Here is a 20,665-nt window from a genome sequence, read left to right as displayed (position 1 = left end):
TTTTGTCTTTTCTTGTTTGTGTTTTCTAACGCATCAACATATTTATTCGTTTGGTTTTCCTCTCTACAGCACAGTTCTTGAAAATCAGAAATAGGTTTTCATTTATTCATCATTTATAACAGCCTACTCTGCACTGTACTGAGGTGAATACAACAGTGCATAAAATAATCAGCAAACTCACTGTCCTCATCGAGGTTGCATTTTAGTGTGAGACAATCAATACACAAGTAAAAACAGTCTCCTTCAAGCAGTTATATCTCCGATTTGCACACAGTTCCTTTTGCTTTCTTTTCTTTGTGTCTGCTTAGAGGACCTGGCACCACTACATGGTTTCATGTGTGTACACATGACATTTACACATAAAATGTTTTTTCTTTCATATTTTGAATCAGCACTTACCAAATGATAAGTTTGTTCCTTTTCAGCCCTACTAAAGTATAGGCTCTGTGGAAGCAATGAATTTGTGTCTTTATTGTCATATTTCTTATACCTAGAATCTATTTGTTTAAGAAATAGAGCAGATTATACCAGTGCTTATACCCAAGAAAGATGGTGAGGCTGTTTTACAGTGTGTAGTCAGGAAGAGCATCCTTGAGGATGTGACAGTGAGAAAACAGTAAACACTTCTTCAACTACGAGACTCTTCCAAGGGGATGATAGTGAAAGGTTCAAAGGTGATCTGGTTCCATCATAGTTTCCTTCCTTCCCCTTCCCCTTCCCCCCCCCCGCCCCTCCCCCTCCCTGTTTCTATCTAGCTGTGTTGTTGTTTTCTTCCATTTGAATTGCTTTATCTACATGTTCCACTCCCCCAATAACTTTTCAACTTCTGCTAAGGTATTTGTATTATTACTTGAGTTTGTTTCCCTTTTCATTCCAGGTCTGTTTCTCTTTATAGACTACCTTATCCCTTAGGTTGAAAAACTAATACTGTGAGCTACAACATTTTTGTCCTCTAAACAACAACAAAAAGCTTTTGCCCAGTTTTCCATTACTACTAGTTTCCTTTCTAATAAATGTGAATAGCCCAAAGCTCAATTAGTTTGACAGTTAACTGGGGACAGCATATACTTGTGGTACTAAAGATTGAACCCAGGCCTGGCACTTGCTAGGCAAGTACTCTACCACTCCATCCCTTTAGTTTTTATTTTGTTTTTGCCCTAGGGTATCACCAACTTTTCCCTGGGTGGCCTTGAATTTGAAATACTCTTGCCTCTGGGATTACAGGCATGCACAACCATGCCTATTTCTTGCTCTCTAAAGCACAGTTTCTCCTACGTGATTGGCATCCTGTGGAGTGTGACCAAGGTCTGTAGTTTTGGACTATGCAAGAGTATATATCAAAGTTTGCACTTAGCACTGCTCTCTTTTCTTCTGATTACCCTACTTTGAGAAATTGTATCCGTACAGAATTTCAGATTTATTCCCATGGTAGTTTTTTTCTTGTTTTCATTCCAATTGAAGTCATTCATTTAAACACTTCATCATGTACTTACTTGAGCCAGAAGGAGTAGAACCAAGGTTCTACTTGCAGCTGTATTACTCAAAAACACTGTGCTGTTGGAATGTCATAAGGCAGCTCATGTTGCTAGGAATGTATGGGAGCAGAGGAGGGATGGAGTCCAGTACCCCTTTAAGGACATGTCCTTTCTTCCAGTAGGTTCCACCACTAAAGTTCTACACCTCCCATGGAGCCACAGGCTGGCAGTCAACCTTTTAACACATTGATCTTTGTGGCACATCTATCCATATGCACCTATTGCATTCTGTATAGCAGTATGAGATCTTAGCACTGTTTCTTGCTATTCCACCTGCAGTTTGAATTTAATTCATTCTGCCACCCCCCAATATTGGGGTTTAAATTCAGGGTCTTGTGCTTGCTAGACAAGCACTCCCCCCCCCCCCCCGCTTTTTTTTTAAACTGGTTATGTGAGATAGAATCGTCAATTCTTGCATGGGCATGCATGTGGACCCCGATCTGCCTGTGTGTGTGTGTACGTGTGTGTGCTGGGGCTTGAACTCAGGGCTTTGGGCACTGTCCCCGAGCTTCTTTTAAGAAGCTCAAGGCTAGCACTCTACCACTTGAGCCACAGCACCACTTCAGCCATTTCTGTTTATATGGTACTGAGGAATTGAACCCAGGGCTTCATGCATGCTAAGCAAGTGCCATACCACTAAGCCATGTTCCCAGCCCAACTGATTTGCCTAATTTAAATTAGGTTTTCTATTGTAGTAGATGGCGGGCAAGCCACCACATGCTGCTGCTTTTGTTGCGGTGATTTTCATGGACTTTTCCACCTGAATTGGACTGGGTCATCCCAGCCTCATCCTTCCACGTAGCTGCTCCCAGGCTTGCACCACTGTGCCCACCTTCGTGTTTAGAAGGGGTCCTGTGTGTGTGCGCCAGGCTGGCCTGGAACTTAGATCCTCCTCTTCTTAGCCTCCCAAATAGCCAAGATTATAACCACTGGTGTGTGGCTCCATTATCTTTTCTGTGTTTAATTAATGCCTGCCCATTCATCATTTAGTAACCACCTCGGTTTTGTGATGGACTGTACTGGCATCATAGTATTAGTGTTCAGTTTCACTTAATGACTGCAGAGTAATGATAAGACTATCTTTTTTTTTTTTTTTTTGTCAGTCCTGGGGCTTGGACTCAGGGCCTGAGCACTGTCCCTGGCTTCTTTTTTGCTCAAGGCTAGCACTATGCCACTTGAGCCACAGCGCCACTTCTGGCCATTTTCTGTATATGTGGTGCTGGGGAATTGAACGCAGGGCCTCATGTATATGAGGCAGGCACTCTTGCCACTAGGCCATATCCCCAGCCCCTTGATAAGACTATCTTAACACTACAGTGAATTGCAGTTATCAGATCTCAGCCTCCTGAGAATAAACATTACCAGGACAGTTAGTACTGTGGTGAATCCATTCCTTTTTACTTCCTTCTCTCCCAGTTACTTAGATTAATTCGTTAATTAAAATGTATTAATTGTATGAGGGGCAGTGCCTTTTGAACTTGTACGTACAGTTGTACAGTGATTAAACTCACCTTCTGTAGTATTTCTTCTGACCCTTTTCCCCCTTAAGACATTTTCAACAGGTCTCATTCTTCTATTCTCATGCATTCAAATAAACGACTTCACCATATTCATCCCCATTCACCTATGCTTTCCTCCTGCTTAGGAGGAGCCTGTTTTGCAAGTGTGTATTAATTGTACCAAGGGTTTGCCATAGTACTCTCAGCATGAATAAATTTTGATCAGAATAACGTCTATTGATCAAAAGCTTTTATTGAGATTGTCTATGCTATATTTTTTGTTTGTTTTGTGTTGGTCCTGGAGCTTGGACTCAAGGCTTGGGTGCTGTCCAGGAACTTTTTTTTTGTACTCAAGGCTAGTGTTCTAGATGTAATAGAAGAACATTTTTAATATGCTTAAGGATGTTGAATATTTTTTCATGTATCTCTTAGCCATTTGTATTTCTTCTGAGAACTCTGTCAGTTTACTTGTCCATTAATTGGATTATTTGTTCTTTCATTTTTTTTTTTTTTAGTTTTGTGAGCTCTTTGTATAGTCTGAATATAAATCCTTTATTTGTTGCAGATTTTCTCATGCTCTGTTATTGCTCAGCTCTGGTGATTGTTTCTCCAATAATTCTTTAGTTCTTGTTCCTACATTTTTGGAATCCTATTCAGAAAATAATTACCTATACCTGTAACTTAAGGGGTTTTTCTCTATGTTGTCCTATATTAGGTTTAAAGTTCCAGGCATTACTGAGTTTGTCATCCATCTGGAGTTGATTTTTGTACTGAGTGAAAGATAGGGGTCAAGTTACAGAATAGTGCAAATGAATAATCCGTTTCCCTAATTTTATTGAAGACCTGCCTTTTCTCCAGTGTGTGTGTGGGGGGGCGGTTACTCCTTTGTCAAAAATTTGATTCAGTGGCTGTGTGGAATTTTTAAAATTATTGTATTTATGTTGGTCCCGGGGCTTGAGCTCAGGGCCTGGGCACGGTCCCTGAACTTCTTTGCTCACGACAAATGCTCTACCACCTGAAACACAGCTTCACTTATGGCTCTTCCCCCCTCCCCCCCACACCATTCCCCCCCCTCCCCCTCGTGGTTAATTGGAGATGAGTCTCCTGGACTTTTCTTCTGGGGGATGGCTTCATACTACCGTCCTCAAATCTCAGCCTCCTGAGTAGCTAGGATTGTAGGTGTGAGCCACTGGTACCAGGCTGCCTGTGTGGCTTTATTCCTGGATTTTTGTTGTGTTGCATTGGTCTTGGGTCTATTTCTGTCCCAGTACCAAGCTGTTTTGTTACTGTGGTTCTGTAATATAATTTGAAGTCTAGTATCATGATACCTCCAGAGTTGTTGTTTTTACTCGATTGCTTTTGCTATTTGGAGTCTTTCATGCTTCCACAAGAATTTTTTGAATTATTTCTGTGTTTCTATGAAGAATGACATTGGGATATTGGTGGGTTTTGCATTGAATGTGTAAATTGCTTTTGGAACATGGCCATTTTCATGATATTAATTGTGCCAATCCATGAGCATGGGAGGTCTTTCCATCTTATAGTATCTTCAACATTTTTCTTAAGGGTTTTATAGTTTTCACTATAGAGGTTTTGGTTTTTCATTTCCTTGGTTAATAGGTATATTACTGTTTTTGAGGCTATTGTGAATGAAATTGTTTTCCTGATTTTTTCCCCCTCAGACACTGTGTGCGTGAACATGTGTACACACACAAATTTTTGAAAGTTGATTTTATACAAGAGTCAATTTTAGCTTGATGGTTACTAATTCCCATGTGTCTTATTATACTTTATGTGTCTCTGGGCTATAAATACATACAGCATACTTACATATATACATATGTATTTATATACAATATATACTTATACATAGAATACACATAATTAGGTAATCAAATCATATGTTCTTCAGCAGCTTCTTTAAAGTATTGTTTGGAGCATTTAGCAATGTTGATAAAAATAGTGGTTTAACTTTTTTCTTGTTATGTGACACAGTCTTACTAGCTATGTGACTCAGGCTGACTTTAACTTAAGATATTCTGCCCCCTGAGCACTGGGTTCACAGATGTGTACCATCACACATGGCATATATTTTAGTTGTTATTCTAAAATATACACGTACACTCATCCTTTGGTATCCCAGAAGATGGGTTCCAGGAGCCACTCTAGTATACCAGAATCCTCTATGGTGAAGCCCGTTATATAAAATGGTGTATTTACCTGCAACCTATGCACATGTTCTCATATGCTTTAGATTAATAATACTTTTGTTTTTGTGTTTTTTTTTTTTTCCTTTGCCAGTTCTGTGGCTTAGACTTAGGGCCTGAGCACTGTCCCTGGCTTCTTTTTGCTAAAGGCAGCACTCTGCCACTTGAGCCACAGCGCCACTTCTGGCCGTTTTCTGTATATGTGGTGCTGGGGAATCGAACCCAGGGCCTCATGTATACGAGGCAAGCACTCTTGCCACTAGGCCATATTCCCAGCCCTAGATTAATGATACTTATTACAATGTAAATATGATGTAAGTAGTTGTACCATTTACAAAATCATGTATTTGTTTAGAACATTCTTTTCTGTTCCATATGTTTCCAATCTGATGGGTTGAAATTGTGTATGTGGAATTTGAGAATACAGAGAACTGATTTTTTTTTCCCCCAAGTAAAAAGATGGATTTATTGGGGAAGTAAAAGGCAAACTGGCCAGGGCCACAGTCCAGACTCCCAGGGCACACTCAGGGTCGGGTTATATAGGCAAATACCACATGGTCAAGCCTGCTACACGAAGGTAGCCAATGAGGTTACAACAATTACAAAGCACGCCAGGTCACATGCAGGTGGCCAATGAATGGAGTTACAATCTGCCTTCTAGCAACTGTTTGAACCAACCTATCATTTTAGTTAGATTTGGCGCATGGATTTGGCGGGGCTCACATGATGCAGGCAGATACGCCTACTCATGGGAGGGCACAGGTTTAACCTTGAACGTTCCACTACTCAGGTGGTCAAGCGGTTTACACAATCTTATCACAGTGAAGGGGAATTTCCCTGGATAGGGTGGGGGAGATATATTTTTGCTGATCCTGAGACTTTAACTTAGGCACTGTCCTTGAGCTTCTTTTGCTCAAGGCTAGCACTCTACCACTTGAGCCACAGAGCCACTTCGGGCTTTTTCTATGTATGTGGTGCTGAGGAATGGAAGCTCGTGGCAAGCACTCTACCACTAAGCCACATTCCCAGTCCCATACTATTTAAAAAATATATGTATGTATACACACACACACTCTGTTTATGGGAATATATGTTGTTTGCAGTTTGCAATATACATGCACATTACTATCAAATATATCACTACTGTGAACATTTTACTATGTTTTGATTACTATTGTGAACACTTTTTTTTTTTTTTGCCAGTCCTGGGGCTTGGACTCAGGGCCTGAGCACTGTCCCTGGCTTCTTTTTGCTCAAGGCTACCACTCTGCCACTTGAGCCGCAGCGCCACTTCTGGCCATTTTCTGTATATGTGGTGCTGGGGAATCGAACCCAGGGCCTCATGTATACGAGGCAGGCACTCTTGCCACTAGGCCATATTCCCAGCCCTATTGTGAACACTTTTAAAAAGTTCTTTTCCTTGTGCACATATGCATGTATATGTACAGAATGTATATATAGTTTATAAGGCAGAAGTTGGCATTGTTTCTCTGTAAAGGACCAGAAAGTGGTGGATATCGTATTTTTCATAGTTCAGTCTGTCACAACTATTGAACATGTGTTAGGTCCCCAAAGAGACAGATACAGAATAAAAGAGAATAATGTGTTCCAATAATACTACTTTGGGGCACTGACATTTTATTTTTTTCTCTCATTTCTTTATTGTCAAAGTGATGTAAGGCAGCGAGTACATTTCTTATCCAACTTGTCACTTCCTCTCTCATTTTCCACCACCTTCCCTGGTACTGACATTTTAATATCACAATTTTCATGTGCTATGAAATGTGCTATTGATGTTTTCTCAGCTGTTAAAATGCAAAAGCAGATGCCCCATGAGCCTTATGAAAACAACAGGCTTAGATTTCCCTGAACCATTGCTTATGGACACGTAACCTAGACTTTTCTGGCTCCTATGGCATGTACACCTTCAGCTTCACTATAATTATTGATAAATAGAACAACAAAATACTTTTTTTAGCAGTTGATCAATTTTCCTTTTTCTGCACTCTGTCACTTTTGGTAATGTTTGATGTTTTTATTTTTGTCAGGCTGATTAGTAATCAGGTGACAGTTTGAATTTCATGCTTTGTACTGAGGCTGAGAATGCATCTTTGTTCACCCAGCATTCAAAAAACTTTTATTGAAACACCAGTCTACTAGGTTAGGTGCTTATGATGCATCTTGAATTCTGGAGAGTAATCTTTGGCAGAATTAGGGAAACAAAATTAATTAAAACGTTGCCAGTACAGAGAATTGAGAGCCTCATGTTCTTTTTAGCATTTTCACTCAAAGTTGGCACTCTACCACTTGAGCCGCATATCCACTTCTGGCTTTTTGCTAGTTAGTTGGAGATCAGATTCTCTTGGATTTGTTTGTCACAGCTGGTTGCAAACCACAATCCTTAGATCTCAGCTTCCTGAGTAGCTAGGATTATAAATCTGATTGACCAGTGCCCGGTTCTCACACCTTTCTCCTTCAGATTACACACAGACACACAGATAGACCACACATACTTTTTTTTTTTTTCTTTGCCAGTCCTGGGGCTTGGACTCAGGACCTGAGCACTGTCCCTGGCTTCTTTTTGCTCAAGGCTAGCACTCTGCCACTTGAGCCACAGCGCCACTTCTGGCCATTTTCTGTATATGTGGTGCTGGGGAATTGAACGCAGGGCCTCATGTATATGAGGCAGGCACTCTTGCCACTAGGCCATATCCCCAGCCTCCCACGTATACCTTTTAACCACTTGAAAGTAGATTATCCCACCTCCTATTCCTCCGTCCCCCCTCCTTCATTTTTGGGTTTATCATTCTCTTAAACTGCCAGTACAGTTATCAAAGTCAGAAAATTAGCACTGATATTATGCTGTTACATATTATATAAATTTCCTTTAATCATTTGACTTAACATGCATACTAATAGCAAACAAACAGATTTGTTCAGGATTAAAAGTGTAAGAATCATGTGGTCCATTTGTTGTATCTTGATCTGGCAATCACTTTTCAGTCTTAATTTAGTGTACAAAGATTTTCTTTTCTTTTTTTTTTTCTTTTTTTTGGCCAGTCCTGAGCCTTGGACTCAGGGCCTGAGCACCTTCCCTGGCTTCTTCCCACTCAAGGCTAGCCCTCTGCCACCTGAGCCACAGCGCCCCTTCTGGCCGTTTTCTATATATGTGGTGCTGGGGAATCGAACCGAGAGCCTCATGTGTAGGAGGCAAGCACTCTTGCCACTAGGCCATATTCCCAGCCCCAAAGAATTTCTTGTGAATGGGTATTGTCAGTTACATCTGTTGTAAATTATGTTTTGGTGTGAATGAGTGTTGTGAATTGAATTTATGGTCTTTAAATATTAACTTTTGCACTTTGGAATAAACTCTACTTAAAAGTGCCATTGTCAGGCTTTGGATCAAGCATTCAGACTTTATAGCTACACAGTGTTTCTTACTTAAATTTTTTTTTCTTTTCTTTTTTTGGTACCAGTACCAAGACTTGAAATCAGGACATTACACCCATGCTTGAGTTTTTCTGCTAGTAATTGGTATACTACCACTAAGGATAGTTGGAAATAAGAGTCTTGGCAGACTACCTTCGTGTCTTAAGGTCTCCGCTTTCTGGCTTGAGCCACTGGTACCTAGCTGTTATTTCTTTTTTAAATTTCTGCAGCGGTTTAGATGAGGTTGGTGTTGTTTCTTAAAAGTGTGGAGAAAATAATTAGCAGAGCTTTCTGGGTTTTTCTTGGTAGAAGAATTGTAATAATGGATTCAGAGTTTTTTGTTTATTTTTGGTTTGGTTTTGGTTGCGGTCTTGGAACTTGGACTCAGAGTCTGGGTCCTGTCCCCGAGCTTCTTTTTTTTTTTTTTTTTGGCCAGTCCTGGGCCTTGGACTCAGGGCCTGAGCACTGTCCCTGGCTTCTTCCCGCTCAAGGCTAGCACTCTGCCACTTGAGCCACAGCGCCGCTTCTGGCCGTTTTCTGCATATGTGGTACTGGGGAATCGAACCTAGGGCCTCGTGTATCCGAGGCAGGCACTCTTGCCACTAGGCTATATCCCCAGCCCCCCGAGCTTCTTTTGCTCAAGCCTAGTGCTCTACCACTTGAGCCAGAGCTCCACTTCTAGCCTTTTGGGGGGTGATTTATTGGACATGAGTCTCTCATGGGCTTTTCTTGATCCTGCTGGAGTCAAACTGTAATATTCAGATCTCAGCTTCCTGTGTGGCTTTGATTATAGGTGTGAGCCACTGGTGACTGCCTGAGATGTTGTTTTGTTTAAATTATTGTTGTGATGTTAAAACTCTTAGTGAAGGGCTGGGAATGTGGCTTAGTGGTAGAATGCTTGCCTAGTGTACTTGAAGCCCTGGGTTCGATTCCTTGGCACCACATAAACAGAAAAAGTTGGAAGTGGTACTGTGGCTTAAGAGATAGAATACTAGCCTTGAGCAAAAGAAGGTCAGGGACAGTGCCCAGGGCCTGAGTTCAAGCCCAGAACTGGCAAAAAAAAAAAAGGTCTTATGTCAGAGTAAAATATGTGTTCTTATAGGCACTTAGGCTTTTTGCTTTTTGTCAGGGGGTGGAGGGTGTTGAATTCAGGATGTTTTGCATGCTAGTCAAGTGCATGCTATACCAATGGAAACACTCCCCAGGCCAGGTTTATTGGCTTTTAAAAAATACTAGTGTAGGGCTTGAACTCAGGGCCTGGGTTGTCTGAGTTCTTTTGCTCAAGGCTAGTTTTTCTACCACTTGAGCCGTAACTCCACTTCTGGCTTTTTGTGGTTAATTGGAGATAAGAGTCTCATGGACTTTCCTGCCCAGTCTGGCTTGGAACCAAGAGCCTCAGATTTCAGCCTCCTGATTAGCTAGGATTACAGGAGTGAGCCACCAGCACCCAGCAACATACTTCTTTTTATGTAGTAAATACAATGTTGGTACAAAGGCCTTCCGCCCATTTGACCCTCAGAAGGAGTAGAAGGCTTTGAACTACCATCCTTGGATCTCAGTCTCCTGAGTAGTCCAGTAATTTTTAATTTCCCTCTCACTCCCACCCTCTTCCTCTTTCCCTCCCCCTTCCTCCTCTCTCCCTTTTCTCACTCTTCCCATGCCTCCCTGCCTCTACTCCTCCTTCCCTCTCTCTGCTGTACACAGTAGGGAGATCGCATTTATTATGGTGCCAGTCTTAAAAGCCTCATCTACCCATTATTCACACCTTCTGCCAAGGGAGAACCTGAGTGCTTTCCCTGTACTTTTTTGCTCAAGGCTCATGTTCTACCACTTAAACCCCTTCTGGCTTTTTCATGGTTAATTGGAGAAATGACTCTTGTGGGTTTTCCTGTCCAGGCTGGCTTTAAGCCGGGATCCTTAGATCTTAGCCTCCTAGGTAGCTAGGATTACAGGCCTGAGCTGCCAGCACTTGCTTCTGTTTAACTTTTTGAGGAACTTGGAAAAGGAATTTTTTTGGGAGGGGAGGGCAGTGCTGAGGGTTCAAACTCATGACCTCATCAAGACAGGCAGCCTTATCTATTCCCCAACTGGATTTTTTTCTTTTTTTTTTGGCCAGTCCTGGGGCTGAACTCAGGGCCTGAGCACCGTCCCTGGCTTCTTTTTGCTCAAGGCTAGCACTTTACCACTTGAGCCACAGCGCACTTCTGGCCTTTTCTATATATGTGGTGCTGAGGAATTGAACCCAGGGCTTCGTGTATATGAGGCAAGCACTCTTGCCACTGGGCCATATTCCCAGCCCCTGGATTTTTTTTTTTTTTTTTTTTTTTTTTGTGGCTGGTGTCCTGGGCCTTGGACTCAGGGCCTGAGCACTGTCCCTGGCTTCTTTTTGCTCAAGGCTAGCACTCTGCCACTTGAGCCACAGCGCCACTTCTGGCCATTTTCTGTATACGTGGTGCTGGGGAATCGAACCTAGGGCTTCATGTATGGGAGGCAAGCAAGCACTCTTGCCACTAGGCCACATCCCCAGCCCCAACAGTTTGATTTTTTAAATTCCTCCTATCCAGTGTTCAGTAATTGCTAGTTTTTAAAAACTTGTTATTGTTATTATAAAGGCAGTGTACCAGAGGGTTTTCAGTTACATAAGTAAGATAAAAAAAAGTACAATTATTTTTGGACACTGGTCACCCCTTCCCATTGCTCTTGCCCATTTTCTCACTCCTGGATCCACCCACAAGATGAATAGTTCATTTTCAACACAGTGTCTAGTTGAGTACCACTGCTGCATTTGTTCATCCCCTGTCCCTCCATTTGTGTCCTCCTACCCTTCCAAAGACAGACAAGACAAAAAAGAAAACAGAAACAACAGAGAAAAAGTCTTGTTTCATTTCTTGAAGTTCATTTCAGTAAATATTACTCTCTATGATAATATGCATTTAAATGTATATATTTTAAATATATTTAAGATACCTATCCTGGCACTAGAGAACAGCTTATGTGGTAGAATGCTTGCATAGCAAGCACAAGGCTCTAGATTCTGTATATGCAAATTTTTAAATATCTAGCTATTTAGGAGGTAGAAGAAACAAGAGGATCACAGTTTCAGGCCAATACAGGCAGTTAGCATGCATGAATTGGAGGCCCTTTTGAACAAGAAATTTTTCACAGTTCTGAAGATACATAGTCAGATGAAGGTTTCCAGATTGACTGACTGCCTTCTAGATAGTACTTTGTCATTATCCTCTCGTAGTGAAAGGACAAGCTTTGGGTCTTTTAAGAGGGCATTAATCCCAGTATCTTCCAAAGGCCCTCTTGCTTAGCACCATCATCTTGGGGGTTTGGTTTCCAGCACCTGAATTTTGAGGCAACATAAACATTTGAACCATAGCATTAACCCGGAGGTAGCTACATTTTGTTTTTACTTTTTTATGGTGATTAGATTGAGCCCAGGTTGTTGAACATGAGAGAAAGCACTATCACTGCACACACTCCCAGTGTATAGATATACCCAGAGCAAGGATAAGACATCATAATTATCCATACTGCCTTTGTTTTAGTAAAAATTGCCTCCTCCCCCTCCCCCCTTTGTTTATGCATTGCCCTTTAAGGTATTGGGGTTTCTTCTGAATTCTGCCTCTGCTAGGACCCTGAACTTTAGTTTTTTGTCTGGAGAGTTCAGGACAAATACACCTTATGAACTTCATTTATCTCACCAAGTTCTTACTTTCTGGTTACTATGGCTTCTGGGGAAATTTCCTTGGTTTTCTGATCTAGTTTTTCTTGTCATCAACTATAGATTGAATTTGAGAAAAAGGTTTAGTGCTCGGGGTGTAGTTCTAATGAATAAAGATCCTTGGTCCAAGAATGAGAAGGCTGGGAGCTGGGAATGTGGCTTAGCGGTAGAGTGCTTGCCTAGCATGCATGAAGCCCTAGGTTCGATGCCTCAGCACCACGTAGACAGAAAAAGCCTGAAGTGGCTCTGTGGCTCAGGTGGGAGAGTATGCTCAGCCCTTGAGTTCAAGCCCAGGACTGGCAAAAAAAATTTAAAAAAATTTGAAAAGGCTGATTTTCTACATTTCATAATACTCAGGTTCCTACCCTCTCCCTATTTCTGTTGTGTCTTACTAATTTGTTTCTTTCTTTGGCAGACACTTATATAGGTGCTTATATACTAGAAAAGACAGATTTTAATGTGTTGTCTCTTTAAAGAAATATGATATTTACAAGAAATAGAGCAAGTTAAAAGAAAATTAGAATCATGAAAGAGCTTGGAAATGTTCAAATTTGTTTTGCAGTGACTAGTTATGTTAATGAATACTTATCTCAGTTTGTTTTCATTTCAGCTTTGGCTAGAGCAGAGACTAAGAAAGATGGAGGTTTTAAAAATAATTGGAGCTTTGATCATGAAGAAGGAAGTGAAGGAGATACAGATAAAGAGTAAGGATTTCTTTCAGATATTTTATAAGAATAGAACTATTCATTAGAGAATTAATATTCCATAGAAATATTTTTAACAGTTTGGTAGCTTTTGCTTAACTAAAATAGAAGTAGTAAGGAAAGATAAAGCAATTATTTATTGGTAGTTAATTTGGTATTTTATTCCTTTGTCTTTTAAAATGTATATGTATGCATGTGACATCTTAAAAATGTACAACAGATTTCAAATTAGAAAATAGTCCTTTTTAGAAAGGAAGAATCATTCTATTCAGGCAATATTTTAAAAAGCATTTATCACAAGTAATTGAGCTGAGATCCCTTGAATTTCATATAAAATTTAAATCTTTTTTTCCTAAATCAAATTTGCACCATTTACAAAATGCTTTCATCTTAGATCACCTAGGCAAGTTAAACAAAGTGTTCCCTACATTTTGTTGAAATACTAGAAAGTATGTGTTAAAAATACACTTTAAGCCAAGCACCAGTGGCTCACGCCTATAATCCTAGCTACTCCATAGGTTGAGCTCTGAGAATCATGGTTCAAAACCCGCCTGGGCAGACAAATCTGTATTTCCAATTAGCCATTAAAAAATTTGGAAGTGGAGCCATGGCTAAAGTGGTAGATTACTAGCCCTGAGCAGAAAAGGTAGAGCAGAACAAGAGACCTGGAGTTTAAACTCTAGAACCAATATGTAAAAATAGAAACTTTTTTGAAACAAAGTCTTGCTTAATGCAGAATGGGTTGGAACTTGCTATGTTCCTCAGGCTGGCTTCAAACTTGATCCTAATGTCTCAGCAGTCCTTAGTTGAGTGCTAGTGTTACAGGTATGTGCAACTATACCTTGTTTACATTTTTTAAATAATTTATTAGTTTTTTTTTCAGTGCTAGAGAGTGAATGTAGGTCCTTGACCTTGTTAGGCAGTCAGTACAGAACTACATCCTCAACCCTGTATTTTCAGGCTGTAAGATTTATGATGCAGGAAGTGGAGCTGTGCCTCAAGGTGGTAGAGTGATAGCCTTAAGTTTTATGTAATAAGAATTAATAAGTTGGCAGTTTTTTAAAAATCCAAATCAGTTTACATAAGTACAGTACATCTTAATGTCACCTTGTGGAGAACTTTGAACTAGTAAATTCCTAATTTAAAGTCAGTATCTTATGACCTTTTTTCCTTGGTTTTTAAAAATTATTTTCTCTCAGATACTTTTATTTATGTACTTTTGAAAAAAATTAAACGTGGAATTAAGCTGAAAATGAATATTGCCATCCAGATTATCATTAAATGTTTATAAAATGTTTATTAAAGTTGGGATGTGTAGAAAAGGAATAAAAGAAAACAGTTTGTATTTTTATTATAAATTTTACTATGTGTAGCAGAAGTAGATTTTATTTCCTCTGGAAGATTCACCATGGTTTATACATATTTAAAAATTATATGTTATGGTACTGTCCTTTACATGTCCTTTGAATGTACTGCTTGGTTCATTGTAGTTCTGAGGGACCTAAGTGTTTTGATCATGTTGAGATTAACATGTTAGCCTGATCTTTTAGAATCTCAGGCCAATGAATCTTAATGAAAGATTGCTATTTCCAAGAGTGGTGAACTTACATTGTGGCAATATCATTGCAGTTACTTTATGTTCCTTAGCTACTTTTTCCTCAAAAAGTGTGTTTTTCTGTATTTTTTCAATTCTTTTCTAAATTTTTATGCAAAACAAAAAGGGAAAAATGAGTGAGAAGATAAAATGTATAGTTAGCAAAACACAAAATTATGTCAACAAAAACTAGCCTGTGGACTTGATCCTCCTGGCAGCTACCTAGTTTGTTAATGTATCGGAAAACAGACATGTATGTAATTTATGCTTGTTTTTAGATACTACAGTGTCAAAAAATGAATAGTTGCTATGCAGACCATATTGCCTGTAAAGCCTGGAATATTTTAATATTTGGTTCTTGTTGAAAAAGTATGCTGATTCCCTGATTCAGTAAAAGCATAGAGGGGCAGACCTACTGATTTTAATGTGGTGGTTATAATTGTTACTTAAAGAATTTCTTCCCCTTATTTCCTACATAGTGGGGCACATCTACTCAGTGTAGAAGAGGATTCTGAAACTTCAAATGGAGAAAAGGCAAGTGTTGCTTTTTAAAATGTTATTCTTTTGTATTACATATTTCAAAACTGCTTAAAAGATTTTCATATTTTAAAATATAGTTTTATTATTATTATTAAGGAGTTGTACAGAGGGATTACAGTTCCACAAGTCAGGTAATAATGAATACAGTTTTTCTTGGACAATGTTACCCCTTCCTTCACTTCCCCCTCCTTCCCTGCCCACAGTTGTATAGTTATTTTTTACATAGTGTATATTGAATAACATGACTGTATTTGTTTACCCTTCCCTTCCTCCCTCCATTTCTGTGATCACCCTTCTGCCCCCTCTAAAAAGACAAAACCACCAAAAAACAGTAATTACAACAGCAATCCCCCCCCCCCCCCAATACATCTAAGTCCCAATCTTCCTCTTCCCCATCTGAGACAACTCTTCCCAGTTGCTTGATTTTAAGTTTACTTGGCAGGTAACTTCGTGTTACTGTAACAAAATACCTGTCAAAATATCTATATAAACTAAATAAGGGAAGAACTTTATTTTAGCTCTCAAAATTTTGGAGCTTTTATTCTATGGTGCTTGGGCCTGTATTGCAGAGGGGAGCATCATGGAGTGAGCCAGGTGGTAAAAGAAGCTTGTTGCTTCTTGGCAGCTGGCAGCAAAGAGAGAAAGAGGAGGAGCCAAAGTCCCCAAGTCTCTTTCAGTGACATTCCCCCAGCCACCTAATTGCTTCTGATTCCTAAAGGTTCAGCCCAGAGCCTTGCACATGCTAATAAGCAAGTTCTCTACCATTGAGCTGTATCCCTCAGCCAAAGGCAGGTACATTTCTAACTTTGGTATATACTTCATTTATATACTTTATTGGCAGTGTGTGTCATTTCCCCACATTTTACTGAAATTTAATAATAGGTAATGTTCTTGTAGCTTAAAGGTTCTAAGTTTCTAGAAAACTGAGTTTTTGTAATTATTAATATTTGAACCAACATATTTTTATGATTACTAAACTTCTGCTGTAAAATAAATTTTGCAAGAGTAACAGTTCTGGAACAATGAACACCTTAAAGAAAAGTGCTGAGGAATACCAGTCATGTAATAAATTGTTGACTGTGAAGCCTACTGTTATAACATTATCAGTATTTTATGCCAAAAATAATGTAAATAATTGAGCATTCAAAAATTACAAAGGCTAGTGGGGTGTAAAAATAAGGCCAGGTGTAGTAGTGTATACCTGTATTCCTAGTAATTCAGAAAGCTAGGGCAAGAGGATCAGTGAGTTCAAGGCCAGTCTGAGCTACCATAATAAGTTCAAGGCCTTACAAAATGGGACTACCTCAAGTAACAAAAATTTTTACATCATTTTTCCCAATTATTAGAGTAACTGTTTAATCTCCATTTGGAGGGAAAAGTAATAAAGTTATTTTACCATTATGAATGTCATGCTTGTTCTTTTAGGAATTTTTTCAAAAATAATACTTAGTATCAGAAGTAATGGAAAAACTACAGTCTTGTTTGTTTCATTACTTCAGGGAGCTTATTGAAAGTAATTACACATAATTACTTCAGGTTAGCCTTAAATCTGGAAATATTTGTTGTCATTTTTATTTCAAATATAGATAAAAATTTTTATCTTCACAATTAGCATTTTATAATTTTATTTATTGTCAAAGTGATAAGAATTCTAATATAGAAATAACAACTTGGGTTAGGGGCTGGCTTTGCTGTGATAAGCCACAACAGTTAACAGTGTTGTTGTTTTTTAAACTTAGACTATCTTTAAAGTGTTCTTCCTTGTGTTTCTCCTTAGACTAAAGCTTTCTGAAGATAAAATTTCTGTCACTTTTCCTTTGCCATTTGCCATTCCTTTGCCAATCTTATCTTGGCCTCAAACTTCCAGTTCTCCCCCACCCCCACCCCTTTGCCTGTCCTGGGGCTTGGACTCAGGGCCTGATGAGCACTGTCCCTGGCTTCTTTTTGCTCAAGGCTAGCACTCTGCCACTTGAGCCACAGCGCCACTTCTGGCTGTTTCTATATATGTGGTGCTGAGGAATCAAATCCAGGGTTTCATGTGTGCGAGGCAAGCACTCTACCGCTAGGCCATACTCCCAGCCCCCAATCTTCCAGTTCTAAGCCTTGCTTCACCTTGGAAGGAAATAGACACGAAGCAAGGAAAAGCAAGAAGCCCTACAATTGATTTATAGCCAGAAGAGATCTCAAATACCAATATTTTAAATTATTCCTTAATAAGCTTTTTTAGACCTGAATACCATAAGAATTAACACTTTGTAAAATGAAAATAATTCTCTCAGGAAGGAGGAAGTGGATCAGTTTTAGCTATGTGTAAAAAAAGAGACTGGGGATTCAGAAGTTTATTCATTTAAAATTATCACTATTTGTTGCCCAAGCTCACATATCCTTAAATTTTCAGTAACTTAGTAACATGTAAGTATATAGAGATCAGGGGTGGATAACCTGTTGATCTGTCACTGTACATTGGGGTGTTTATAGCATTAGTCTTGGGCTATATAAAATTACCAATACCAGTAGATGCTTCAGGCAGCCAGTGAGAAGCATTGTTGTCTCATAGTGTACTAAATGATTTCAAAGGCCTATAACCACTAGGCTGTGTGATTTGCACCCTCCTCCCCCCCTGGTTTAAGTGAATATTATTTCTTTTCTCTATTTGAAAGTGTACATGAAATTAGAATTTACTTTCCTGTTTCACAAAAAAAAAAAAAGAAGGCTTTTGCCTTCTGCAGTTACCATGAGATTCATAATGATTCTTTCGTTGTGAAAGCATTAGTGGTTATCTCTGTGTATTGCCTTTTTACATTTTGGGGAGATTCATTATAGAGTAGGACCATCATTTTTCATGTCCCTTAATTAAGAGCCTGTGTTTTATGTTTAAAAGGAATAAGAAAATAATAAAGGAACAAAGAAAAATCTTTACCATATTCTGAATGATTTCCTCATCTCTATGTCTCTGTTTACTTTATTTTCAGCTGTGTCTAATCAGCTGCTTAATTGATTTGTCCCTCCTCCTCCTCCTCCTCCACCACCACCACCTCCTCCTCCTCCTCCTCCTCTTCTTCTTCTTTTATTATTACTATTTTAGTGCTTGTCTTGAGGCTTGAACTCACATTGCTGTCCCTGAGCTTTTGTGCTCAAGGCTAGTGCTCTACCACTTCTGCCACAGCTCCACTTCTTGGCTTTTTGATGTTTAATTGAAGATAAGTCTCACAAACTTTCCTGCCTGGGCTGGCTTTGAACCACCGCCCTCAGATCTCAACCTCCTAAGTAACTAGGACTACAAGGTTTTTTCATTGAAACTTTTTAAATTTTTATTTCTTTAGTGAGTCAGTTATGGGGCCTGGGCTGATTACTTTTTAAAAATTGGTTTGTGATCATTTTTGGTGGAATATACCCCATATTGATGATTTTTTATCAGCATTTAGCATTTCCAGTAAAATTGTAATTCATGCAACAAAACATCTTGAACACAGTAATTGATGATAAAAATGTTAGCCAAGGTCTGGGAAAGTGGCTTTAGTGCCTAGCACGTATGAAGTCCTGGGTTCGATTACTCAGTACCACATAAACAGAAAAAAGGCCAGAGGTGGTGCTGTGGCTCAAGTGGTAGAATGCTAGCCTTGAGCACAGAGAGGCTCAGGAACAGAGCCCAAGCCCTGAGTACCAGCCCCAGGACTGCCCCCCCTTCCCCAAAAAATGTTAGCCAATTTATGGTTCATTGCTAGAATGATTTTTACATCTTTTAGTGCTTGAAAAGCATCAGAAGAATACTACTATTCATATCAAGTTAAAATGATATAACATTCAAATTTTGGTGTACATAAGTAAAAACTTATAGGAGCCATGTTGATGAGTTCATTCTCTTTGGCTGATTTTGTGCTACCATAACAGATTTGTCCCTTTGGATAATTGAGTTAAATGCAGAAGAGACTTGCCTGACTAACAAATGCTAAAATATTTATTATGTGGCCATTTACAGAAAAATGCTGTTCTTTTTTTTAAATATATATAAATATGTTCTATGTAGTGATGTCCAGTTTAGAGAAACATAGTTTTTTGGAGGGGAGGGGAGATAGCTGGCATAATATTACTTAGAATATCAACTCTAATCTTACTCAGACCTACTCACATCATAAGATGATTGTGAGGTTTATGTAAGATTGTGTAGTTTATATAATGCACAGCACTAGCTGTCGTCCACAGTAGCTGCATTTCCTTAGTAGCATTATTATATGTAATTATTGCTTGTAAGTTTATAGTATATAAATGACTTCTATTACACCCATACTTAAAGTTAGTTTTCTAATGTGATTGATTTGTGCTAATCCATCTGTTCACAATAGTTCTGTTTTTCAGCGAGAGGCTTTTTATTTACTTGTTTTCCAGTCCCTGGGCTTGAACATAGGGCCTGGGCTCTGTCCGTGAGCCTCTCTGTGCTCAGGGCTAGTACTCTACCATTTAAGCCACAGTGACACTTCAGGCTTTTCTGAATAGTTCATTGGAGATAAGAGTTTCATGGACTTTCTTGCCAGGGTTGGCTTCAAACCGTGATCCTCAGATCTCAATCTCCAGAGTAACTAGGATTATAGGTGTGAGCTACTGGTATACCTGGTGAGAGGATTTTTAAAAATTACTGTCTTTTGGTCTGGTACTGGGGTTTACACTCTGCTTGTACTGACTAACTAAGCAGTCTACCATTTGAGTCTCACCTTTTTTGCTTTATTTTTTTTTTTTTTCCAGATAGGGCCTGTGTTTTTACCTTGGACCTCTCTTATTTCTGCCTCCCAAGTAGGTGGGATTATAGGATGTACCACCTTGCCTGGCTTATTTCTAAACTAGATTCCTAACTTCTTGCATTGGGTAACCTCAAATTGAAATCTTAATATCACTGCCTCCTCTGTGGTTGGTATTGCAGGCACGCACCACCCTACCTTGTTTGTTGTTTGAGACAAGTTTTCATTATGTAGCCCAGGCTTACCTTGAACTTGCATTCCTTTTATTTCAGCCTCCTGAGTGCTTGAAGTTCATGAATTACCTGGAAAATTGTCTTATGTTGAGGAAGAAGGGCAGATTAGCTGTTGTTTTTTCAAGGATTTTTATGTATCATCTGGATTTTATGAACATAGGATTGCTCTAAATCTTTACTTACTTATACTTTATTTCTTTCCCAAAGCAGTGATTTTTGGTATAGATTACCAGTTTAGGACAAAAATTAAGTGATGAAAAAAACAACTATTTGGAAAGTAGATTGCCAGTTGTCTAAAAGAGTTTGTTATATTTTAATTATGTACTTGCCTATGGATTTTTTTGCAGCTGGAATTGTGTTTTACAATTTTGTACTTATGTGGTGAGAAATCTGTACCAATTTACACTGTATGATTCTTTTATAGAGTGACTTTTCCCATAGCTATTTGTCAAGTGTAACAC

The 20,665-nt window shown here is 39.1% G+C and overlaps 1 protein-coding gene across 10 annotated transcripts in view; it reads left to right on the top strand.

Moving 5' to 3' along the window:
• The window catches only part of Senp6 (SUMO specific peptidase 6), a 176,010-nt gene that overhangs the window by 96,716 nt on the left and 58,629 nt on the right, over window positions 1-20,665 (top strand). For 9 of the 10 annotated variants that reach the window (XM_048353670.1, XM_048353663.1, XM_048353669.1 and 6 more), the window contains 2 exons: window positions 13,011-13,104; window positions 15,178-15,232. The exons of the other annotated variant lie outside the window; for it this stretch is intronic. In XM_048353670.1, coding sequence (XP_048209627.1) covers window positions 13,011-13,104; window positions 15,178-15,232 — 149 coding nt within the window. The remainder of the gene's footprint in view (window positions 1-13,010; window positions 13,105-15,177; window positions 15,233-20,665) is intronic. 10 annotated transcript variants of the gene reach the window in all.

This window comes from Perognathus longimembris, chromosome 9 (assembly GCF_023159225.1).
Source record: "Perognathus longimembris pacificus isolate PPM17 chromosome 9, ASM2315922v1, whole genome shotgun sequence".
Taxonomy (NCBI): Eukaryota; Metazoa; Chordata; class Mammalia; order Rodentia; family Heteromyidae; genus Perognathus; species Perognathus longimembris.
Note: the sequence above shows the minus strand (reverse complement) of the source record. Positions and strands in the feature narration are given on the sequence as shown.